Source organism: Mytilus galloprovincialis, chromosome 12 (assembly GCF_965363235.1).
Source record: "Mytilus galloprovincialis chromosome 12, xbMytGall1.hap1.1, whole genome shotgun sequence".
Lineage (NCBI taxonomy): Eukaryota > Metazoa > Mollusca > Bivalvia > Mytilida > Mytilidae > Mytilus > Mytilus galloprovincialis.
In genome coordinates this window covers 52,260,994-52,288,732 of record NC_134849.1, presented here as the reverse complement: position 1 = coordinate 52,288,732, position 27,739 = coordinate 52,260,994, and the positions used below count along the sequence as shown (strand labels likewise).

The following is a 27,739-nucleotide window of genomic DNA, read 5'->3' as shown; positions in this document are numbered from 1 at the left end:
AATAGTGGTTTAATAGCACTGTAAATGTGGATCTAATTACTATGAAATCAGATGATTGAAAATGTTTTCACTTGTTCCACGAACAAACAAAAACGACGATATATACGAATTTCAACATATTTTCCATCCAGAATTCGGAACACTTTTTCGAAATAAAGGTAAAAAAATTAATAAAAATCATTAATAGTCTCGTTTCGAATTCATCACAGCTTTTTTAAAATCCAAATCAACTAAACTGTGAAGAGCATTGTAACCTAAAAATCCGAAAAATTTAGCAAATATACTTACTTTAAAAAAAAGAAGATGGGGTATGATCGCCAATGGAACAACTCTCAACCAGAGTCCAAACGACACAGAAATGAACAACCACTTTTCACCGTACGGCTATCAAAAATTAGTAAACTCCATACCACATAAAGCCATTGATGCATTGAGGTAGAAAAACCTTAGTGTTCCGAAGATTTTAAGCAAGTTTTCAACAAACAATTCGGAAATTAGATGTTATTACTTTTAATTAAAATCAGTGTAGATTAAGTATTTTGCCATTATTAGAAATTGATAGTGAAAAAAAGTATAGTATTGACAAAACCATTGTATCCTAAAACTCAATAAGTTGAGTTATGTGTCTAGCTTAGGATTTTGTTCCTAAAGGAGATGAATTATCGGGAAAATATTATTTGGATATAACTTATAAGTACTATAACAAATCAAAATACACTTGAAATTGTTGATAGAATGAAATTCAAAACAGTGTGGCTGTGGCCATTGATTGACACATTAAATTCATCCATTGACTGGGACAATTTAGGTGAACGTTTGTATGTAACGACCACTGCTCACTGTGTACTTTTTAAAGACACTTAAACTATGGGGTCACCAAAGGTTCTCAACACCTTAATAAAGTAATTCGAAAAATTAATCAGAAATAACACGATGTTTTGATTTATATCAATTATATAAATCAAAACATAAAGGTTATTCCTGATTAATTTTTCGAATTATTTTATAATTAAAGGCGTTAAGAAACCTTTGGTGACCCCACAGTTTAAATGTCTATCGTAGGTACGTCGTGAACAGTGGTCGTTACAGACAAACGTTCACGTAAATTGTCCCAGTCAATGGATGAATTTAATGTGTCAATCAATGGCCATAGCCACACTGTTTTGAATTTCATTCTAGTTAGATGTAGCCTGTTATATATTTTATGTTAATATTTCTTTTTTTCAGATGAGCAATGAGCTTGTTTGATAGCAGTATTAGATTATAGATAATTTAACAGTTTAGGATAAGTAAACTTGTTAATAAATTTATTTAATTCTTTATCAAACATGTACCTCAGGTCAACCTCTGTCATAGGTGTGATGCTACATTAAAGTACCATGCAGACATTATTACAACATAGTCTATATATGTATAAGATAAAGATTAACTTCAAGATTTACCATCAACTACAATAATTTAATTGTAGATGTAACGCGTCTTCTGGTTGGCTGACAGTGTTTTGTCTATCAGCTCATAGACATAATTTTGTCATGTAAAAATAACATGCTACGCGGGTTATTCAGTGTGCACCACATTTTTTATTTTATTTCTTCATAGACAGAAAAAATATTACAGTCATTCCTTAAATAACTATTTTGTCTTTTTTTATATCTATTTGTATGTTTGTTGGAATTTTTAAATCAATTGTGTTGTATGTCTCTGATGTATGTTTTACATACAAACGTATAATGTTTGTTTTGGGTTACTCACCTAATTTTGTCAATATAACAGAACTTTAAACAACTGACATACAAGTGGGAGGTTTATCTACATAGTTATAAAACCATGTTTTACCAATCATTTTATTTTCGGAAAATGCCTGTACAAGTCAAAAATATTAGTTGTTTTCTTTTCGTGTTTTTGGTTGACAAAGTCTAACTTTTGGTTTTGGCAGTTTTTATGGGCCTTCCATTTTTCAAAATTTACCTTGGATATAAAACAAAAAGATGTGGTATGATTGCCAATGAGATAACTATCCACAAAAGACCAAAATAACACAGACATTAACAACTATAGGTCACCGTACGACCTTCAACAATGAGCAAATCCAATACCGCATAATGAGCTATAAAAGGCCCCGATAAGACAATGTAAAACACTTCAAACGAGAAAACTAACGGCTTTATTTATGTAAAAAAATGAACGAAAAACAAATATTTAACACATAAACAAACGACAACCACTGAATTACAGGCTCCTGAGTTTCCTTTGAACTTCTTATCTCTGACTTACTGGTACATTTCCCCAATAAACCTCCAGCAGTATGGTTCGGTGCACCTTTCAATCAGCAATAATCATGGAATTATTTATTGTCACTATATTAATATTTTGAGTCTACATTCTGATGTAGTATAATTTGCTTTTAAATGTAGTAGAATTAAAAGCGTATTAGAGCATTCATTCATAGTGGTATTACTGAATAATTATTCATTTCATGATGACTTATTTGTTTCAAATATTAAACGTGATTCTATTATGAGGTTCTTCTTTAGCTTTCGATACAAAGCCATGTTCTAATTCCAATAAAACATGGACTGCACGTGATTGACGTCACAATCGAAATTGTAACGTCAGATGAATTATTGACAACAACGGAGATAAAAATGGACATGTTGGTGTTGCTCGCTAGGAAATTAAATAAAAACATTCTAAAAGTAAGTTTTAAATGTTTCTGTTCTTTTTTTATTGTTAAACTGTTGATTTTCTATGACGTTTTTTTGGTACATCAAATCAAAATGGCGACATTTAGAGCGTGAATTATAGGTCCGCTTTGAAGTTCATAAGTTCAATATATTACTATTAGAATCGAAACAATTCTATCATGCCATGCTCTATGCTCATTTTAACATGGGTAGGCATAATATTTGTAAACATTTAAAACCTCGATAACGCCTTGGTATTAAGATATTGACAAATATAATGTTTACCCATGTTAAAATGAGCATAGAGCATGGCATGAAAGAATTATTTCTTAAATATTTTTGATGTTTTCTGTTCATCCTGCATATAACATAGAAACCCTATTTCTGAATGACAAGGTAAGGAAGCTGTTGTGTGTTTCCGGAACGTTGTGTCCGTCTCTATTTTGCTGTTTAATTACGCAAACTATAATGCAACGAGTAGCTTCGTCGACCATACATACCAGGCGAAAGTACTGCATGTAATCCGTAATCTCTACCTGTTGTTTGTGGTTCATCGCCCCAATCATATGGCGAGGATGATCCGACAGCACTTCCCGTAACTCTCGTCACCTGTTGTCCGTTGTCATATGTTACCATGGGTGAACCTGGAGTATACCTAAAAGGCAAATCATTACATGCAAATTCATATTTTTGTTGCGAGTATCCCTCTAAAAATAATGTTGGTTTCGGAAATTTAATTTATCTTAATTATGCTCGACTACGGTGGTGCATAAACATTGGTACCGTTCATGTTATTAACATATAAGCAAACACGTTAATGACAAAATAAATGAATTGATTTTAAGATGTAGTGACTACAGCTACATTATAAACTATCTAAAGATCTTTTTTTTACCTGAGCATATACTGGTTTCACACGATCTTTTAAGGAAACGACCATTTAGTTTTGAGGGAGTGTGGATGGGCGTGTATTTTTTTTTATTCTGATTTTTTTTCGTATTCCGAATGCATCAAATATTTTTTTTTAAAGAAACTAACATTAAATTTGATGGCAAAAAAATCTAAATCCCCAAAGTCAATGTTCGTTCCCTCGCCATGGAAGTGAACCTTGAACATGTGTACACAGTTAGTCATGCGCATGTGACCACAACATCATGGTTACCTACCATACCCAAAATATTTAGCTTAAAGCTAGACGTACAGGCGGACAAAATAATGAATGGAATAACGGATGGAATCCTTAACTGACGGACGTATATCAGAAAATATCTTTTTACTATCGTAGTCGAGCATAATCGAGATAAATTAAATATCAGAAACCAACACAATACACTACAGTAACAAACAGGATAACAATATAAACATAATATTAAGCATTTTTTTAAATCTGCCCATTTCTCAATTATCAATTTAAACAAAATGGACAAGATTTTAGTTGTTTGTGTAACTCGCTCAAATTGGTTGCATTTAAGATTAAATTTCACACTGTATACATTGCAAATTGTCATGTTTTCATTATAATATGATTAACCTTTTTTTTATATTTGTATATTAATTGCATGCCAATATGTATGTTAGCCCAAAAAGTGCACTATTTGTATACTAGGAGTTTTTCCTTGGAAATACATGTATTTGCATCGGTACTTTAATTAATCTAACCTTAAACAATTTAAACTAAACCTTTAAAGATTGGACATACAAGCATCTTCTTCATTACTTTACCACAACTCACCAGCCTAAAATATCTCCATTTTGAACAGCAATCCAATCTGCGCTATTTGCAATAGATTTCGTCACTGTAGTGTCCAATTCTGCATCTGAATAAATAGATAAATTTTTATTTGTTCAAATAATTTCCCTTTTGACATGAATAAACAATGTCCATATATAAGCTTTTTAAATTAAGTCTGTCCTATCAAAATATATAGATCTATGTATGTGTGCACGTACAAAATAATGTATGTGTTTATGTGCTTGTACAAATGTGTTTGTTTATGTCCGTGTATAAATTTGTATGCGTTAATTTGCGTGTAAAAATGTGTGTGTTTATGTGCATCTACACATGTGTGTGTGCGTAGGATTCACTCTCAACCAAGAGTCAGGGAAACAAATTTAACTCAACGTTTGTCAAAGTATACAGAATAAAGACAAATACGTCTCAAAAATTACAATAGAAACAAAAAAAAACGTTAGCAACGAATAGCATGAGAGCTTAGTTAATTTTTGAAAGGTTTTTCATTCACACTTGAATCATAAATATTTGAGAAACATTTCTTCCACTGTGACGGCTTTAGATGATAGTTCGTGTGTACCCAGAACTCGAAGGTCCAATAAAACACATATTCTATATAGAGCTGTCTATTATCATTATTTCTTAACATTAAGTTATTATTATTCATCATTATAGTATTTCGTTTTGAAAAATGTTAATTAGTATTGTTATTCATCTTACTTGCAACATTAACAATATTTTCGCCAACCAATGAATACGATGGATTAGTTCCTGGTCTCCATACTTGAAGTCGAAGTTCTCCTGTGTTTGTTTTAGCATAAAACTTCCACTCCTTCACAAAGCCACAACAGTTTATTCTGTACTCGTTGTCATTCGCTATTCCAAGAATACTCAAGCCTGTAAATAACGTACAAATAATTACCAAACTCCGGATATTGATCGTTTCTGTTCCGAAACCGTAGACAGGTGTCTATTATAGGGAAAACGGTACAATTTATTCTGCCATAGGCGACAATGTTAACATTTTCTTAATTTACCACTTTTTAAGATTAAAACCTGGATAAAACAGCTATATGTTATGTTAGTAATTTATTATTGTGTTTTAAAAATTAAAGCCTGATAGTATCACGACCAACTTCCAACGGAGCTTGTTTATGTTGTCCATGCCCACCGTCATTTTGCACCAAATTTATGCAATTTAGCAAGTCTTTTCGAATAATTCTCTAGAAAATATTTCAATAGGTTTCAAAATTTATATTGTAAATATACACACTGCAGTTATTCATAAATAAATAAAAAATATATTGTACCCTTACATCCAATCACAGCGCTCCTAATTTGACTTCCTTCACCTGCCTTGGGTACACAAAAGGCCAACCTAATACTGGGAAAATTAAAAACTACCGCTTTCCCAATATTGTGTGACAGCTTAATGAACAAAATGGGATATTAACGTGTCATTGACTTTTTTTAGTTTTTATTCCAGGAATATTGTAATGTGAATAATCAAATCGTTTCATTTATATTACACTGTTCGATTTTGATTTAATTTTTTGTAATGTGCATTACCAAAATTAATTTCTTTTTATATTTTCTCATAGTTACCGATTTTGTATGCAGCGTACTTGTTCTTTGTTATAATTCATTGGTATGTGTGTGTTGCTTCAATCGTAAAAGAGGAGGAAAAAAATACCATAGGGACCTTTACCAAACAATTGTTAAGTAAAACGAAAAACAACATGATCAAAGAAAAACGACGCAAAGACAAGCAGAAGTCGACATAACACAAAAATAAAAACTAAGCATGATCAACATTAACCGTAACTATATGACAGGAGTTCCATTAGTGCAATATTGGTGTTACACTTAGCAAATCAACATTCGGTCACCGGTGGAATTTTTAATCGTCAAAATCGACGGGGGAAATGGCGGAATATTTAAACTTCGATAGTAGGGAAATTAACTAGTTTGTCAGTTTTCTTGTCGACCAAAGAAAACAATATATCCTTTACCTATGTCTGTGTCAACTCTCCTATCTTTGTCTTTTGGAGTTTTTTCACCAATCACTCCGTTGTTTGGACATTGTCCTAAAATAGATATTATAATAAATAATGCTAAGAGTGATTCAATTTAGCAGTAATGATGAATAAAGAATAAATAATGCTAAGAGTGATTCAATTTAGCAGTGATGATGATGATGATGATGATGATGATGATGATGATGATGATGATGATGATGATGATGATGATGATGATGATGATGATGATGATGATGATGATGATGATGATGATGATGATGATGATGATGATGATGATGATGATGATGATGATGATGATGATGATGATGATGATGATGATGATGATGATGATGATGATGATGATGATGATGATGATGATGATGATGATGATGATGATGATGATGATGATGATGATGATGATGATGATGATGATGATGATGATGATGATGATGATGATGATGATGATGATGATGATGATGATGATGATGATGATGATGATGATGATGATGATGATGATGATGATGATGATGATGATGATGATGATGATGATGATGATGATGATGATGATGATGATGATGATGATGATGATGATTGATGATGATGATTGATGATGATGTATGACCCACAAAGTTTAACGTATGTTTGGATCAATCCAACATGTCCAAACCGATGTAAGCATTTGAAACGATACACCATGCATGATGTAACCAAGCATATTTTGTACCCTAGTGTATCATTATCTCGGTAGTCAATGCGTCCCTACTAATATCATTCAAAAACATATGGTAAGTTTTCTTAATTTTCCGTTGATATGTGAATTATTAATTTGAAACTAATGGTGGGGATACATAAAGTTCATTGTCGTGTTTTGTTGTTGATCCACGTCAAAGGTTAGGGAAAGAGGTTGACGCCCCTCCCCCTACATGTTTAACCCCACTACATTCTGTATGTGCCTGTCCCAGCTCAGGAGCATGTTATTCAGTGGTTGTCGTATGTTGTTGTGTATCATAATTGTTTCTCGTATATTTGGTTTGTACATAACGGTGCTTTGCTTTTGCGCCACAAACCATATTTCATTTGCGCCAAAAATAAAACCTTTCATTTGCGCCAATAATACAGGTAGTATTATTTTTTTTTTCAGAGAAGACTTTAAAAAATAAATACAGTTTTTTGGGGTTTTTTTGGCAAAATAAAACATATTCCTCAGAATTCAGTAATCTTAAAATCATACACAAGGTATGCTAACACTTCGTTAAATAATAAATCAGGTCGTTAGTTTTCTCGTGTAACAATGATTTGAATAAGTCATGTTGGGGCTTTTAATACCTTGCTAAGCTGTTTGGCTTCTGTTAATTCAAGGATGTACTTTAATAAATATTTGAAGAGCTAAATGACAAAAAGGTACCTTCAGAGAATACTTGTTAAAAATTAAAATGTCGAGATTGCATGGGGATTTTAGATAAAAATCTTAGTTTCTTAATAACTTAAAATTTAATCTGGAAGGCTATAGTCGACAACATCATTTTCTAATTTAAATTGGTTGTTAATTTGGTTATTATATAGCTTTACACTATTAACTCTACTAATACTCCGTGATCATGGATCCCGTTCCTGATTTTCTTTTTTTTTCATTTATTTTCTACTTCTTGTAAATTGCTTTTAATGTTTAAAATGTTTTCTTTTATTTTTAACATGTTTTTGGATTTATACATATAATATTAGAATATCAGCAGAATATACGTGAGACGAACCTCTAGATCTAATCTTATTTCGAAGCGATCTCTAAATATTGACTTACCTGAATTGGAACTAATTAAACAGAACAACAAAACAAAAAACAACAAATTAAGATATATATCCATCGAATGTAAAAAGTCCAAACACTATCGTCTTAAATCATTCAATTCTCAACGAAATTAAAATAAAAACAAAATACTAAGTTGGATATTTCACCATGATTATTTCCGTTAATGTAGAATGTGTGCTTAAGTTCGGTTATTCATAACAAATATTGTATAGGTTATGAAAGTTTAAAAAGAAAAAAAAAATCATATAAATAAAATTTTAAATAGGAATATATATTAAACGTAGTACAAAGATTTGATTATATACTAGTTAATAAAGACGAAATAATATTTGAAAGACTTCTTCGATGCGATATATTGTTCGACTGGGTAAGTCTTTGTGTTGATGTTTAAAAAGACCGTTTCACTTTGTGATTTTATAAACGGAGGGGAGACATGATCGATTTCTACGTATGTCGTAATGCGGACATGCGCAATAGCTTTTCAGTAGATCTAACAAAAAAGAAATATAGATGTACATTGCATGATTGTAAATTTCCTTTTAAACAAAATATACCCTTTACATTATGAAATCAATGTACACAATTTGAGAAAGCAGTTTTTATTTTAATTTTGATGAATAGAGTTAAGAATTTGTGGATGAAAATAGCTTATAAAATTAATTCATGCACTGCCAGTTAGAAATTTATAAAAAAAATATAATTTGTTGAGATATTTAAAAATTGTTTATTTTTCTTTTAAATCACCGAACTAAAATGTGTTTGATCTATTGAAAATAAAAAATAAATGTCGTCATATTCTCAAGTAAAACATTGATGGTCCTTTGAGGGATAATCTAAAAAAAAAATCATCTGCAGTAATACCACGATATGCTGACTAATTTTGTAAAGCTATACATGATTGCTGTACACCCCTTGTAAATATACCAAGCGCGATAGAGTTCAGGCATGTACATGTAGGAATCTCCATGTCGGTCCGTTAGTCCGTCCGTCACTTTTTTTTCAAATAATAAAGAGATAACATCTGTTTTTTAAATTATTTGAATTCACTAGAAAATTTCGAGTTTTTTTATCGTTTTCACTTTACCTTTCCAGAACTATGTGGTACTTCATTGTTTGAAATATACACAATTTTGTAGTTAATGTACTGTTTTGAACCATTGAACACATTTGCCAGTTGAAATTTGATTATCGCCTTTTTCATTTCATTCCAGAGTAATGGTACATGATTACAAGAAAAAAATCTAATTTTTACGTTTGTGGGGTAAAATCGAGAACCCCTTTTTTTTTTAAATTTATGAACATTCTTATGGAGTATTTTCAACCACTAAACAAAATGATGATCTGTATTGTTGCGGTTGGGGTATACATTTGTAGGTGATCACTATATCTCTTCTAAAGTTTTCATACAGAATTTGGAAATTAACGTTTATTGACGTTTAAGCACATTTATCCGGGGTTTTCCTTATTTGGTTGGTTTAACATAACAGGGACACATAAAATAGTTCATACTATCTATTAACGAATCACAATATCTTATAATTTACTGTAAGTCTTTTGATGGGTTTTTTTATACATATTCTTTTATATGAAAATAAGAAGATGTGCTTTGATTGCCACTAGAGACAAAATGACATAGAAATTAACAACTATAGGTCACTGTACGGCATTCAACGATGACAAAAAAACATACCGCATACAGTCAGTTATAAGAGGCCCCGAAATGACACATGTAAAACAATTTAAACGAAAAAAATTATGGCCTAATTTATGAACGAAATAATAAAAACACATATATGCTATATATATATATATATTAAGCAACGAACTACAACCACTAAATGTCAGGCAGGCTACCGACTTGTGACAAGTGGTGAAGTTAAACTAGTTTGCTTGTGACAAACCCTTTCCCTAAACTTGAACAGTGGCGTAACAGTGCAATATAAAAATTTGAACTTATGAAGCTTGCAAGATCCCTTTCTTATCTTGTTATAATTAAAAGCAGAAAAACAGAATATATGGAAAACTTTATGGAATATACGAAGTTAAACAATTTTAAGAAATCTATGTTGATCAGGTGTAGTTTTACTAACTAGCCTCGTTTAGTAGTTAACAACCGTTGCGTATTGTTATGAAAATTGGGTCACAGATGAATTAGAAATTCATGTCCAAATTTCACACCGACCATGCCTTATCATTCTATTATATTTCTATTTATAGAAATAAGAAATATGTATCATGTATAAATATACAGCATATTGTCTAGTGGTCACTCTTTACTGGTGATCAACAAGAATTCCCCAAAATGAAATTGCTGATAGTTTTTGCAGTATTAGTAGGCAAGTATTAAATTAATTTTCAATTGCTTTCCATAGAAAACAAACACGTATGGTATTAAATCTCTTCAACTTTGTACTTTATTTGGCCTTTTTAACTTTTTTGGATTCGAGCGTCACTGATGAGTCTTTTGTAGACGAAACGCATATACAAAATTTAGTCCTGGTATCTATGATGAGTTTATTCGTACAGAAGCATTTTCTTAAAATAGATAGTACCAGGGAAGCTCAGACAGGATAAACACAAAAAGTCATGGAAAGAAAAAATATATGCGAATGAGAGAATAAAAATCAAACGTGTTCCGGTCCTTAACGGAACAACCCCATTTACGTCCAAGGATTGTTGTGTTCATGCGATAAATTAATTAAAATAAAAATATATAATATTAAATTGTCCGCATAGTGGTGTGTCAATATTGTTTTCGCCTTGTTGCTTTGTTATTACATCCAAAAAAATCAATATTGTTATATTGCTAATCGATATTATCTGGAACTAATAGATAGAATATTTTCGTCCCAGATATCTTTCTTCTTGCTTTTTGTCAGTATACATGTATTAAACTACAGGAAACGGAACCACAAGCAAATTGCATCTTTATTTAAGCTTCCTTTCAACTGTGATTTCATTATAGGATTTGAAACATATTTTACTAGTGTTTTTGATGGACAAATTGACCGATTACTTCACAACTTAAAAAGAACTATGACTGGCTAAGTTTATATTTAAATAACAACTAGAAAAAAACCTATTTAATCTGTATAATTCAATTTTCTTACTTTCATAAACATTTCAACTTTCGTAAAACCAAAGGAATTTGTTCTTATATATCGCGCATAAGATTGACAATGTTTAAATACATGTATGTAATGAAAGTAGTTTCGGCAACATGTTCTATAGAAGTGCAAACAATAAAATTCTGACCGAATAATCACATACGAGTATAAGAACAATGGGGGATCCAGAAATTTTATAAAGGGGTGTGTGCACTGACTGCCCTAAGAGGGGGCCCACTCCAGGCATGCTTCAGTGATTCCCTATATAATCAACCAAATGTTTCCCACTAAAAGAGGGTGTCACACACCCACTTCCTCACCTGGATCCGACTATGAAGTAGATATACAAATATGATAAGAGTTATTACTCATTGTTACATTATATTTTGTAGCTGTTGCTGTTGCTGAGCCATGTAAACAATCATCTGACTGCATGTTTGAGAACTGCGATACAAACGTTTCCCACATCGCTTGTCATAACCACGTGTGTACATGTGACGCAAACAGCCAGTCTGGAAACAGTAAGTTTTGAATTCGTTTTTTTAGACAGGAATTCATTTCTTTTTTTAAATTAGGCCGTTAGTTTTATCGTTTGAATTGTTTTACATTGACATTTTGGGGGCTTTTACAGCTGACTATTCCGTATGAACTTTGCTCATGACGAAGGCCGTACGGTGGTCTATGGTTGTTAATTTCTGTGTCATTTGGTCTCTTGTGGAGAGTTGTCTCATTGACATTCATACCACATCTTCCTTTTTAAAATTAAAACGTATCGCAATGTCTTGATATTATTAGTACATCTCTTTAATTAAAAAAAAAATCTATCAGATAAGATTCTAATTCGATGTAAACAGTATCTAATAGTATTTGATAAATTATATGGTTTTTAACAAATCAAAAGAAAATAAACCATTTCCGTGTTTGTCAAATAAGCTTCATTGTATTTGCTTAAATGATGGTCAATCATGTTAAGCTTGAATTTTGTGTATCACTTCAAACTTAAATTATATTCACCTTGATAGAACTTTTCTCAAAAAGTACAGCTTGGTCTAAGGAAGTTTAAAGATTTAATTGTTAAGGTCAATGAAATACACAATCTATATTAAATTAACTAGGCGTCTCTACTTTTCATGATTGTTCCTCATGATTTTTGGTTGCCTAACGTCCAGTAGCAAATATTGCATGCATGTTCAGGACTATGTTCGTCATATGTAGATATAAAGTATACTTATGAAAAGACATTTCGAAGGGTTGACTGTTGAATGAAAATGTTGTCATCCGTTACCGTCCACCGTCCGACAGTGAAAAAGTGTATAAATACATAGACACGGCCGGTAGGAATGGGGACGTTACATTCGCTACACCATAAAGGGTACATTTTATGTAAGTGCCACCCTCTTATTGCGTTACTAAAAACGTTACTATAACTCTTTGATGGATCAGTAGATTACATATTGGTTGAGTGTTGAAGAAATTTTGTTCTGTCCTTAATCGATATATTTTTACCCGCGGTTTCTAATTGTACAACACAGTGCCAATTTCCTACCAATTATCATGACGAACCGATCTTGCACTTAATTTCTATTGTCACTAACGTAAAATAGCCACAAATAAATCAATCAGTCATACAAGCATGGAATTAGGTCCAGAACTCAGTTACAGATATTTTGTAGAATAATTATATTGTTATTCGGCCGTCCAATTACTATCAACTTGTATATTGTATATTGTATATAATTCAAATATATAAAAAAAAAACTTAAGTTACCTAGTTGATAAGTTGTTACAGGTTTAATGAAAGGCCCTTTAATTTTATCGTTAAACAAGTGACTTAACCTAAATGCATCGTTTAGTATTATTGTTTTAACATGTTTCAGTGCCTCTATCTTTAAACAAATAACTTAACCTAACCACATCGTTTTGTTTTTCTCTTTTAAGCATGTTCCAGCGCCTCAGAATGTTCCACAAGAGTTAAATGTAGGGACCGTCACCAGGCTCATTGTGTAGATGGAAATTGCAAATGTTTATTCGGTCTTGGCAAATAAATATCTAATATTCTACGTATCGTTTTGCTACATCCCCCCATGTTACCATACTTCGCTTGGTGTCAATAACATACATTTGTACATATAAATATATACCAATTAATAATTACTAGTAGCAACAGACTGGAATAGAACTGAAGGGTCACCCGAACTTTGTGACCGGATGGTCGTTTATTATCACAGAACTGAGGTATCTCTTTATGACTGATTGGTAAAGAAAGATAACTATATTTAAAAAAAAATGTTATTTTCATCATACGTTCATGGTACATGTCTTGTTGGCAAATAAAAAGTAAAATAAATAAAAAAAATACCAAACTTCTAGAAAATTAATTCTCTAACAGTCCTTAATCAAATGTCAAAATCTAAAGCTCAAACACATCAAACGAATGGACAGCAACTGTCATATTCCTGACTTGGTTCAGACATTTTCTATGGAGAAAATAATGGATTAAACCTGGTTTTATAGGTAGATTAAATTCTCACTTGTGTGGCAAACAAATACAATTCCATTATATTGTCTGACAACGATATGTGAACAAACCAATATAATAAGACAGGAATACAAAAATTTAACCATCGCACAATAACATAATGACGGGATGTATAAGTACAGAGCCACGTCAAATGGACACATAGTAGTCCTATTTCTATTATAATTCTCATATTATTAAAGTCAGAGTTTATGACCCATGTAATGAATTAGATAGTTATTGCACGTGACGAAAATTATGTTTCACCAAAAGAGATAAGGCACTGACGAAAAGACGTGATTATAATTTAATCGGTTATGTTAAGGCTGATTAATAATGTTATACTTATTAGTAGTTTAAAGTCGAGTCAGCCTTTTCCTGCCATTTTTTATAATATAATATATATCTCGAAAAAGAGTGTCATAACCTTTCAATACTTTTATCTTATTGTGTTCCTTAACTAAATGCTCTTCTATAAATGTATAGTATCAATTCTAGATTTCAGATCTTTTTTAATTTTACCTAACAGAAAAGGAAGATGAAAGCAATGCTTTTTTTATTACAAAATGTAGCTGGGTTTTTTAAACTGAAATTTTCCCTTTGCTTTGTTAAATCTTCTTTAAAACAAGGACACATAACCAGTTCAGATATAAATGCAACCACAGCCATGACAGCACTACTTATAAACAGTGCTGCTAAAAAAAATGATTTAAAGAATAAAGACAGACAGACATAAGGACATAATTTCTACATTTTTGCAAAACACATTCGTATCATCTGATTAATTTGACTTGCGGACTACTTTTCTTGATTAAAATCGTTATCTTTAAAGATGTCGTTTGAAATTATGAACTTTTATCTTTCAAAACAATTCATAATCAATACAGAAGAACTCAGATATTTGACATTGTCCCCTTGGTATCTCTTTATTTAACTAAAGAAACTATTTTGTGCGTCGAAGTCACTTTTTTATAGTTGTTATTTGTTGCACTTTGTAAGTGCTGCTGTTTCACTAACCACGCCTCTTTTATGGAGATATCAAATATGTATAGGTAGTTTCTTTTGTTTAACCACTGGTTTCCAGATAAGTACGCTTGGGAATTTTACCAGTATAACTACACTTAGATAGCGGTCAAATTCAATTTGAGGGAGACTCAGAGGGAATGGAAGAGTAGTAAATAATTACTCGTGGATTATCTGATTTATCCAATCTCGATCATAGTTAAATTCAACAAATTAATCAATTCGATCAGATAAATCAGATTAAATGTTAAAACAAGAATGTGTCCTCAGTACACGAATGCCCCACTCGCACTATCATTTTCTATGTTCAGTGGACCGTGAAATTGGGGTAAAATCTCTAATTTGGCATTAAAATTAGAAAGATCATATCATAGGGAACATGTGTACCAAGTTTGAAGTCGATTGGACTTCAACTTCATCAAAAACTACCTCGACCAAAAACTTTAACCTGAAGCGGGACAAACGGACGAACGGACGAACGGACGAACGGACGAACGAACGGACGGACGAACGGACGAACGAACGGACGGACGAACGGACGCACAGACCAGAAAACATAATGCCCCTCTACTATCGTAGGTGGGGCATAAAAACAAAAATACCGAATTCAAATGAAAAAACAACACTTAAAGTTCGTTAACATGTTTAACAAGTGGTGACATCAAGAGCTCAAAAAGATCAAACGAATTGAAAACATTAAGTACATGCATTTCCTTAAGTGAGATAAACAAAAAGCTAGCTCATTTGTATAACAGTCTGATACAGCTACATTATATTGACGACAATATGTGAGCAAAACAAAACATAAATAATAGTTAAGAATGTCAAACATGTGGGAACATCTATCAATAGTGTGTTCTAATGATCTTAATATAAGTCAAGCCACTTTGTCAAAAGAGAAAAAAAAACAAATGTCACGTTCGCACTCTATAGACAAGGCTGATACGCGATAATGTGAACAAAATAACAAACAATTATCATAGCACTATAACACAATCGCGGGATGTATAAATACCGAACGACACCAAAAGATATTACCAAACATGGACTAAATAGTTGAAATTTAATATAGACAAGGCTGATACGCGATAATGTGAACAAGATAACAAACAATTATCATAGCACTATAACACAATCGCGGGATGTATACATACCGAGCGACACCAAAAGATATTACCAAACATGGACTAAATAGTTGAGATTTAAAATATACAAAGACAAAAACAGACCAATAAAGATTATCAACAACTTCATTCGACAAAATCTAGATAAATAAATTCGTATAATAAAAAAGCAATGAATGAGGTTCATTTATCAGCTAATTTTATAAATTAATTTTTTGTGCATCTTTGGTACATATCTGTTTTATAGTGATTAGGATTATAACACAATCTCGACTGCTATACCCCTGTTTTGGTCTTTTTTACCTATTATGTCTGTATGTTTTGTTCACGCTCCGTTGTTAATATAATGGAATTTAATGCGACTGTCATACAAGTGAGAGGTTTATCTAGCTTTAAAATCAGGTTCAATCCACCATTTTCTGCAGAAGAGAATGCCAGTACCAAGCCAAGAATATGACAGCTGTTATCCATTCGTTTAATGTGTTTCAGCTTTTTATGTTGCCATTTGATTAAGGACTTTCCGTTTTGAATTTTCCTCAGAGTTCAGTATTTTTGTGATTTTAATTTTCTATACTTCAAGGCCATCATGTATTATTTGTGAAATTGATACGGAATATTTATAACAAGGTATTGGTATCCTTTATTTGAGACATGGATTTGGCAAAACTTTTAGGAATTGTGGTCCTAAATGCTCTTCAACTTCGTAATTTTTTTGGCCTTTTTAACTTTTTTGATTTCGAGCGTCACTGATGAGTCTTTTGTAGACGAAACGACGATTTTTCCTTGTCAGGTCAACACAAATAATGTAAATTGACTCAAACATTTGGGTCTAAAGTACACGTCACTATTATAAACAACATGCGATCAATTTCTTTTATGAATTTGAACAACATATAAAACAAGAAAGTAAACAGTGAAGGATAGAACAGTTTTACGACAGCGCTATGGTATCTGAACAATATTGACACATGCATCATCATTTACAAATCATCATCTGATGTCCTGTACGATATAAGAACTGGTTTGGAAGGTATCAAATACATTTCTACTGCGAGTTCCCCTTCAACAGCCCTATCTGTACTATCTAAATTGTACTCCGCTGATGACATGGTTAGCTGTCCAACTTTTTCAATCACATTATGGGTAAGAGAATCTAATTCCTTCTTATAATGGCTGTGACGAATAACAAATATGACAGGAATCCAAGTGAGAGACACTTTTGCTACCATTGTACATACAAGATAAATAAAATGGGAATACGAATGGTAATCAATTCCACTTAAATCCAAAGCAATGCATACCACAAAGGGAGACCAAGTCAATATGTAGGCAACTGAAATAAATAAAATACATTTTGTTTTCATTTAATCGTCTTGCTATTAAATACAACCTACTTAAAACAAGATATTATTCTCTTGCATATCTTAAGTCAATATTATATTTGCAGTACATAAAGAAAACACATATGTTCATACTTAAACGGCTAATTTCAGTCGTTTTCAGAACTACAAATGAAATCTATCAATTATATAGTTAAGGACAGGGTGTTCAAACTGTTTAGAAGATTTATTAACCTATCCAGCACAGCAACATACTGAATTTTCTGAAAAGCTACTAAACGTTTAAGTACTCGATTGACTGCAAGCAAAATGTAAGAACAGTACAGAAATTTACAACAATAAGATATCTGATAATTATACCGTAAATTTTTAACTAAAGATAGGCACACTTTCAGAATTTTAAGTTTAAAACTTTCGTTAAAATGTTAACCAGACATTTTTTATTTCAACCTTTTAATATCCTGTTTTTATCAAAGTGACCATTAAAGACAAAAAAAGTATTTACTAATGGATCTACAATGGTAATTTCTCGAAACACGTGCTAAATACTTGGATTTTATGTGGATTCATAATTAACCTGACATTAGATTGATCTGAACTGCAAATAGAACATTACGTGTGCACTTTTTACTTATACGAGCGAGTTTTGAATAAAAAAGTATACAAAAATATAATAACCAGTACCTGTGATGACAAGGAATGTCTTTAGCATGAATATATGCCGATGTTTACCTCTTGTTGAAGAAAGAGAATTCAGGGAAGATTTTTTAGTCTGAAAAATGAATTAATAAATAAAACTGAAAGATATATTACTGCAACAAATGATACGAAAGATTTCTTACCGGTGTTACCTGTTAACATTGAAAAAGCTCGTACTAGGGGCTGTAAGTAATAATATTGGTCATTCTGTCGAAGCTTGAATTAACAAGAATTTTGTTACGGGTGCCTTCAGTACAACAGAAATTTGTTATCCTTCCGGATATCCATAATCAACCCTTTTTGTGGTTAAGTTTGTGTTGCTCGGTGTTTAGGATGCCGTTTTGTGAAATGTCATGCCTGCACGTCATATTCCTGTAAACTCTGTGTGGTCTGTCTTTTGTCGACAAATGTTTTTATTGTATCTTGATATTTTCTCTCCTTTTCATTCCTGTATGTCGAGGTCCAGTTACAGTTACCTGGCAATTGATGTAGAAACGTATCCTTTCGTAATAATGGTACACTATTGTTAACCCCAGACAAATGAGGATTATTTTTATGTGCAATATTCATATTTGGTTTGGAAAGGGAAATATAGATATTTTTAACTAGTAAATGTACATGTAGTTGTAAGACAAGTGTGCGGGGATATGACGCCACTGCTTTATTACATCATCGATTTTCGAAAGCCTATGATGTTTTCATAAAAGGCAATATTTGATATGAAAATAAGTTGATGTGGTATGATGGATGGCCAATGAGACAACTATCTACCAGAGTTCAAATAAGTAATACTAGGCCACCGTATGGCCGGCCTAACTTATAGATAACAAAATAATTTACCAAATATAACACACATAAACCAACAACCATCACGAAACTACATGCTCCTGACTTGGGACAGGCACATAAAGAATATGGGGGTGTTAAACATGTTAAACCTCCCCTAACATGGGACAGTGGTATGATCAAACAACATAGAACCAAATTATACAAATCAGTTGCAATTGGCTTAACTCAATGAATCGGTATTTTCACCTTGTTTTAACGTACAGATTTCTTTCGAATGAATCATAACGGGTAAATAAATTTCAGAATGAAATCTGATGCTCTTCTACAGTACCGTATAACTATTTTTAGATTTCAATTGTCAGAACTTTAGTTAAGATAAGTTTTATATACTACGACAGAAACGATTTCGAAATTAGAATGAGATGACAAGACCATGAATATACGAATTTGAATTAAAGTCCGAGTCGATGGTACTTAACCTATGTTTTGGTGCTTTACTTATTCAAATTTTAAAACATTTTATTACTACAATGTATGACGGTAACATTTATCCGAAAAGTATTTTACAAACAACGACAATGCCACACGAGATCTCCCGGAAAAATTAATAAATGATTAATAAGAACACTTTAAATGTCCCCATATACTAATGTACCCAATGTCTTGATGTCTTTTACACTAAAACAAAATAGAGTTCGAAAATATTTCTACGCTTGTTAAACACGTGTGTTCACGTCTATAGTTTGTCTATGTTGTGTTTTTTATACTGTTGTATGTCTTTTGACTTTTGTTTTCTATTTTCTGATTTGTATAGTGTTGTTCATCTTTTTGTCTTTAGTTCTCTCTGTTGTTTTTTGTATACTGTTGTTCGTCTTCTTTTTTGTTTCTTTTATTTTTTGCCATGGTGAAGTCTTTTTTCGACTTATGCGTTATGTCCCTTTGGTATCTTTCGCCTCTCATTTTGAAGTCAAAATAATAAAACGAATTATATTGATACGATCTCCCATTAAAAAAGACGCTGTAACAGTTTAGAAAAGTTAATTTTAGAAGTGTTAATAAACAAACAATAACAACTGAAATTCTTACCTTGAAATATATAAAAGCGTATAATGTTGAAATCAAGATTGTTGGGAGTACAAAAAATACTATTGCTAGACTTGTAAAATATGCTATATTAGCATACTCAAATGGTATCCATCTTATATGGCATAAGATAGGCCGTCTGTATGGTGCATATTCAGCCATTCCAACAAATGGTAAAGCTACAAATACCAAGTAAGGATTTATATTATATAATAATTTTATATGCTGTATATTGGTCTAAGATTTACTTGAGGTTTTGTACAATGAAAAGTATCAAGAATTCAAATACCAAGTAAGGATTTATGTTATATAATAATTTTATATGCTGTATATTGGTCTAAGATTTACTTGAGGTTTTGTACAATGAAAAGTATCAAGAATTCAAATTTAGTTCATTAGGAGTTAGTAGTATTTTTTCGACTTTGCTCCATGTATTTTGTATTTCTATTTAAGGTGGTACCTAACACTACAGGGAGATAACTCTGTAATATCAGCAGAACGTTTTAATGACGATGTGTTCTTAAGGGAATATTAAGCTTCTCAATGATCAAAATGAGTTTTTGTCAAACTGCTATATTACCAGTGTATTTTTTCTGATTAAACGATTGGTTCAATTTTTTTGATTTTTTTATATTTTTGTCAAAGGGTCAAAGTAAATACTTTGTCAAAATTTTAAGAAAATTAAACGAGCCAAATTAAATTTAGTTCAGGTGTTAGGTACCACCTTAACCCTTTTTCGTTTATGATATTACAGAAAGCGTGTTATCGTAGGAGTTTAACTTGACAAAGTCATATGCAACACAACGATTTCATTTCAAAATATACTTATCACCTTCAGAACAAATTCAAGACACTCCCTTTTTAGGGGGCATAGGGGGCAAAATGCTCAGGTATGTATATTAGTGATGGTATTTTTTTTTTTACAGTCGTTTGCCTTTTTCTTTTTCTTTTCGTATTGTTACGTTATTGTATGTCTGTTGGTTTGTATTGTTAGGTTATTGTATGTCTGTTGACTTATAGTTTTTGAACCGCCCCCTCAATTATTTTATCAGAGTTTGTTTCAAAAACTAATATGAAACATCAATTTTTTTTGTCTAAAAATTAAACTAACCTGCAACAATTACACAAACTAGGATGCAACCTGCCAACACTAGAACAACGCGCCCTTTGTCAAATCCTGCTTTCGCGGAATGAACGGAAACGATCAGTCTGTATGTCTGAACTACCATTACGGTTAACAGAGTACTGAACAATAATCCTGTTAAGTTAAAGACGAACTTATAAAACATGCATTCACTTTGGTCAAAGGTAAGACTCTTCCTGAAAGCTGCAGCCGCATGTAAAGGCAGAAAAAATGCAGATACGATAAATCCAATAACGGCCAATGCGGGAATAAAAACAGTAGAGGAATTGAGTTGGTGTCTGTTTGTTAAGACCATTTTAAGAACTGTGATGTTAGCAGCTACACCAAGGACTGAAAGGACACATATAACAGTCCCAACAACTTGCTGTGTTGACTCAGATAAATCCTCGTCTGTAGATATTTCATTACTAGTATTGAACTTAGTAGTGTTTACTCTTGTCAAAAGTGTGTTGACAATCCCTGACGAGCTGAAATTGAACAAAAACTATCAGGAACCCTGTTTGACGTTTTAATACAATATTGCAGTACTTTTAATTTAATTACTTAAAAATTGTCAAAACGGCAATCAATCGGATCAAATCGGATACTTGACCACTGGTATTTGCTACATTTCAGCTAAACACGCGATATTTTATAGTAAAAGCAAAGACTTCTCGGCTGGAACTCAGAATAATACAAGTGTCCGGATAGATGAATATTGCCACATCTTAAAAACAATTGACATTATTTCTGTGGGCATCACATGTGTTTTGGAATAATGATTTTCAGAAACGCTTTACTTCATAAAAATTAACTGTTCAATTTATTTTTGTGATACATATGTGCTTTAAATTTCAAAACCATAATTTTAAAGCAATATTACAATTAAAGGGAAACTTCGCAAAAAAATAAAAAAAAATGATATTAATATGTTTATTATGTATAAAAAACACAAATTTATGTATGTATATTATTGTTTTGTTCTCTTAGATAAGATATCACCATCGATTTTAAATTGAGAATATCAATTCTTTACATGTAGCCATCTTGATGACTTCCCGGTTTAAAAAAAAACAACGTGAAATCTATAAAACCTAAAGTACCAAAACAAGCAGGGACTAACGTAGCTGAAATTTAGTGTCAAAAACTATCTTGTCAATCATACGGTTATTTAGTCCGATATGGTAATGACAAAAGTATACACAGTTTCTCGTATCCTAAAACCTGGAAGAATTATACCAGACATGGTTGTGCTACATGTACATTATGATACCTATCTGCAAACTATTTTTAACTAACTTGATACGAAAACATGTTTAAACAAAGGTTTAAAACGCTCGTCTGGCGTATTAAATTATAATCCTGGTACCTTTGATAACTATTTTACCTCAATGCTCATCAACTTTGTACTTGTTTGGCTTTTTAAATGTTTTGATATGAGCGTCACTGATGAGTCTTATGTAGACGAAACGCACGTCTGGCGTATTAAGCTATAATCCTGGTACTTCGTCTACATAAGACTCATCAGTGACGCTCATATCAAAATAGTTATAAAGCCAAACAATACAAAGTTGAGGAGCATATAGGATCCGAAATTCCAAAAAGTTGTGCCAAATACGGCTAAGGTAATCTATTCCTGGGACAAGAAAATCCTTAGTTTTTCGAAAAATTCAAAGTTTTGTATCAGGAAATTTATAAAAATGATCACATAATTAATATTCATGTCAACACCGAAGTGCTGACTACTGTGCTGGTGATAACCTCGGGGACGAAACGCCCACCAGCAGTGGCATCGACCCAGTGATTTAAATAGTTATCAAAAGTACCAGGATTATAATTTAGTACGCAAGACGCGCGTTTCTTCTAAACAAGACTCATCAGTGACGCTCATATCAAAAAAGTTATAAAGCCAAACAGTACAAAGTTGAAGAGCATAGAGGATCCAAAATTCCAAGAAGTTGTGCCAAATACGGCTAAGGTAATCTATTCATTGGACAAGAAAATCCTTAGTTTTTCGAAAAATTCAAAGTTTTGTATCAGGAAATTTATGAAAATGATCACATAATTGATATTCATGTCAACACCGAAGTGCTGACTACTGGGCTGGGGTTACCGTCGGGGACGAAACGCCCACGAGCAGTGGCATCGACCCAGTGGTGTAAATAGTTATTAGAAGTACTTAGATTATAATTTAGCATGCCAGATGCGCGTTTCGTCTACACAAGACTCGTCAGTGACACTCATATCAAAATAGTTATAAAGCCAAACAATACAAAGTTGAAGAGCATAAAGGATCCAAAATTCCAAAACGTTGTGCCAAATATGGCTAAGGTAATCTATTCCTGGGACAAGAAAATTCTTAGTTTTCGAAAACTTCTAAGTTTTGTATCAGGAAATTTATAAAAATGATCACTTAATTGATATTCATGTCAACACCGAAGTGCTGACTACTGGGCTGGTGATAACCTCGGGGACGAAACGTCCACCAGCAGTGGCATCGACACAGTGGTGTAAATAGTTATCAAAAGTACCTAGATTATAATGTAGCACGCCAGACGCGCGTTTCATCTGTACAAGACTCATCAGTGACGCTCATATCAAAATAGTTATAAAGCCAAACAATACAAAGTTGAAGAGCATAGAGGATCCAAAATTCCAAAAAGTTGTGCCAAATACGGCTAAGGTAATCTATTCCTTGGACAAGAAAATCCTTAGTTTTTCGAAAAATTCAAAGTTTTGTATCAGGATTTATGAAAATGATCACATAATTGATATTCATGTCAACACCGAAGTGCTGACTACTGGGCTAGTGATACCCTCGGGGACGAAACGCCCACGAGCAGTGGCATCGACCCAGTGGTGTAAATAGTTATCAAAAGTACCTAGATTATAATTTAGCACGCCAGACGCGCGTTTCATCTGCACAAGACTCATCAGTGACGCTCATATCAAAATAGTTATAAAGCCAAACAATACAAAGTTGAAGAGCATAGAGGATCCAAAATTCCAAAAAGTTGTGCCAAATACGGCTAAGGTAATTAGATTACAGTTTACGAAATTTGTCATCACTATTGTTAGTTATATTGTATAATAATGTGAACCTGGTGAAATAACACGTGAATTCCGACTTAGCGTCACTATCTTTTATAAAGTGGGGTTCTAATAATACCGTTTGTAAATTTCCTGTCTCTTTGATTAGATATTGCTTGCCGATAGCCCGGTGTCAATTATTTGATAATTTGACATAAAAGATATATTGATGGAGCATTTATAACACCTCATATAAGAAAACACGCTCTATTCATGGTATGGTGAGTTATAGAAAAATGTTACGTTTTAAGTTTTAACTGGGACATAATATATTGACTAGATACTAGTTAGTGCCAAGTTTTATACACTGTTGGAATTAAAAAATCTACTTTTATTTTCAGTGAATTTATTCAACTATTTTATTTATTTTTATTTTTTTTTTTTGTCATCGGATATTTAGTCTTGGTGTACTAAACTCGGTATTCTCTTTCTGATATTCCATTCAAAATGAAAACATTTACAAGTGTAACAGTAAAATTGAGAATAGAAATGGGGAATGTGCCAAAGAGACAACAACCCGACCACAGAGCAGACAATAGAAGAAGGTCACCAACAGGTATTCAATGCAACGAGAAATTTTGTAACAGTGTACGCATGAGGCTATATTGCTCTCATGTAAAGTTAAAACGAATTATTTTACAAAATGCTCATCTATTCGAGAATTCAACAATGCCTTTCCGAAATTACAGACACATTCTATTCACACAGACTTTGCGTTGAAATGGTTGTCGAAATTATCAAGGTAAATAAAAGAAAGAAAAAAATTCGTTTCAATATCAGTTATTAATTTGTGTTCAATATTTCCGGAAAAAATCTCATCTATTAATTTATAAAATTAAATCAAAAATATATACCATGACCATATGAATTTTTGTTTAATAAATGCAAAACGTTACACGTGTGTCCATTTTCTTTCATACCCATAATTCAAAATCGGGCTAAAACGTCAAAACCCGATGACGTATGTCAACCAAAAAAAAATGCAAATATTCGATTTTCACCGTCATTAGAGGGAATGTAAATTCAAAACTTTGTGAATGTGTTTTTATGATATATTGAACATATTTTGATGATTAGTAAAAAATCGGGAATGATCCATTTACGCTAAAATTTATGAAAATTGAGAAATAACCTATATTTTCCTTTTACCTCTACTTAACAGTCGGTAATTGTATATTTTTAAGTGACCTTATGTCTTATAATTTCCTGCGTAATGAAGTTTTTAACTATCAAAAATCAGAAAAAAATGCAAATAAATTACACAAGATTTGATATTATTTGACGTCATAACTACGTTTAAATATGTCCCTTTTCATTCAAATAAAGAGAGTTGCGAAATGTATGCAGTTTTCTACACATTTGCCCTTTGTGGAAACCAAGAGACAACCAAATAAATTTACAGAAACTTTTTACATAATCTCACCAATTTTCAAATTGTTTCTTAGTAGTGCAAATACTTTTGAAATGCAAAATATTTTTTAAAGTTTATCTAAAACAAAACAACATCTAGTATTTTACAAAATATATAAAAATTTCGTTATGGATAATTTCCATGATGATTCATCAAATGCGAATTGTTTTTTTTTTTTTATTTTCTTAACACTTTTTAACTTTGTATTGTAAGGGCAGATTGAAAAACATCCACAGTATAGTTACTTTTTAATTTGCACTAATATTTGGACCAGAAAAATAGCCTTAATTGCCCGTTTCCTCTTTTCCTTTATGACGCAATAGACATTTAGTAAAGTAATTATTTTCAACAAAGGATGAAGAAGGTATGGTAATCCCACTTTTGGAACAGTTGAAGTTCCATTTTAAAGATTTTAAAAAATTTCATCACATAATCTCCTTTTGATGTTCACAGGACATTATGAAAATAAGGTGATGTTGTATCATTGACATTCAAAATGAGACAACAATTCACTAGAGTTCAATTGACGTGGATGCAAGCAACTTTACCATACGGCCTTCAGCAATGAACAAAGACAATATCATTTAGCTAGCAATAAGTAACATCCAAATACAACTCAGTAACCAGTTCTTCCGACTTGACTTGATATATAACATACCTTTCTAAAAATTTTCGTTGAAAAAGATAGAAATTTCTTAGACACTTGAGTTCTCCTCTCTCAGACGAAGATAATCGTATGTGAAGTAAACTATTAAATTTAGTTTTTTTTTGTCAAATAGTGCTTCATTTTGTTAGGTATCTATACAGTCTTAATTGACACACTGATTACAAAGACGCAGCGATATCGGTTATTTGTATTTTATTAGTTTCCCCTACCGCCTTCACAAAGGAGATATGCCGGATAATTCTTCGTTGACAACTTTATGATATTGGAAGAAACTTACAACTCCCTCAAACTAGTTTCTCTAATGTATCTAGAGAAAAGCTCAGGACGCATCAAATTTTAATAGTGTTATTTTCATAGTATAAATCTGTAGAATAATTTTTTTTGTGAAGTTTCGTAAACAAAATGACTAAAATCTGAAATGTTAAAAATCATTTCTTTAAGGCTTTTCTGCAAGTCCTATATTAAATGAAATTACAAAAATTGTTTACGAAAGAACGATTGCTATAACAATATCCATATTTTAAGAAATAAATCAGTCGACGTCCAATTGATAAGGTGACCACGAGATCCTACTGTGTGACAAAAGAAGATGTTAGATTTTTGTAACGACGGCGTAAATGTTAAAACAAATCTTTTGTTTAACTTTCCTTGAGGTAACCAAACAATAAGATAGCTTTTTATTTGACCTGTACAGGTCTTTTTTCTTATTAGATGCACATGACAGCCACATGTAACATTACACAAGGTCCTGCAACAATTAAAACGTCATTTGTTAACTTGTACATGTCTTTCGACTAGAAGAAGAATAAATATGACCGACGCATATAATATTGCACAAACAAAACAATAACCGAAACATGTAAAATTGCATAAGGTAAACAAATAATTGAAAAGTTATTTTTTAACTTGTACATGTCTTTCGACTAGATGAATAATAGACATTTCTGGCAAATTTACAATTACACAAGGTAACCAAATAGTTAGATGGTCATTTTAAACTTGTAAAGGTCTTTCATCTATACGCAAAATTAATACGTGCGATAAATTACCTAGACTAATCTGCAACAGGGGCTTTCGCCGCAAAAAGTTTGGAAAGTTAAAAAAAAAAACAAGGTATACACTAAAACAAAATTTAAAAGAAATTAATAAATAAATCGATTACTTGACAACCAAAACACATGAAATTAAACGTTTAAGCTCATACACGTAAAAAGGGCCTTCATATAGAGCATAGAAAACCATGTATGCTCAACTTTGCTTATCAAAAAGATATTAAAATTGATTTAAAAAAAGAAAAAGGATAACCAGTTTCATAAATAAGTTAAATTACCTTATGTTTATTTGCATCTTGTTTGATCTGATATTGAAGAATCAGATGCCACAGAATTTATACCTGTTGTAATCGTCTTTTATTAGCACATGTTTATTTTAGGTGAAATTGTTTCATAACCGATTTTTAAACATTTACTTATAAGGTCAAAACGTATACGATAATTCTTTTAAAACAACATCGGCTGGATGTCA

General features: G+C 31.9%; 1 protein-coding gene and 2 long non-coding RNA genes across 4 annotated transcripts in view; 1 reads left to right on the top strand and 2 right to left on the bottom strand.

Annotated features, from left to right (window-relative positions):
• LOC143054199 (cadherin-87A-like) overlaps positions 1-8,442 on the bottom strand; it is a 28,567-nt gene extending 20,125 nt beyond the window's left edge. The window contains exons 1-5 of one of the 2 annotated variants that reach the window (XM_076227127.1): positions 8,233-8,442; positions 6,429-6,503; positions 5,137-5,313; positions 4,417-4,501; positions 3,185-3,339 (exon numbers count right to left, since the gene is read on the bottom strand). In XM_076227127.1, the coding sequence (XP_076083242.1) occupies positions 3,185-3,339; positions 4,417-4,501; positions 5,137-5,313; positions 6,429-6,503; positions 8,233-8,296 (556 nt within the window). In that variant the 5' untranslated portion in view covers positions 8,297-8,442. The remainder of the gene's footprint in view (positions 1-3,184; positions 3,340-4,416; positions 4,502-5,136; positions 5,314-6,428; positions 6,504-8,232) is intronic. The other variant, XM_076227125.1, reaches the window with a different exon arrangement.
• A 3,159-nt stretch (positions 8,443-11,601) lies between these two features.
• On the top strand, positions 11,602-13,408 carry LOC143055478 (uncharacterized). Its single transcript, XR_012972044.1, has 2 exons — positions 11,602-11,869; positions 13,287-13,408. It is a non-coding gene; the product is annotated as an uncharacterized LOC143055478 (long non-coding RNA).
• Positions 13,409-16,927: 3,519 nt separating this feature from the next.
• LOC143055477 (uncharacterized) lies at positions 16,928-21,529 on the bottom strand. Its single transcript, XR_012972043.1, has 4 exons — positions 21,036-21,529; positions 19,928-20,103; positions 18,038-18,125; positions 16,928-17,346 (listed from the first exon to the last, which is right to left on the bottom strand). It is a non-coding gene; the product is annotated as an uncharacterized LOC143055477 (long non-coding RNA).
• Between the last annotated feature and the right edge of the window lie 6,210 nt (positions 21,530-27,739).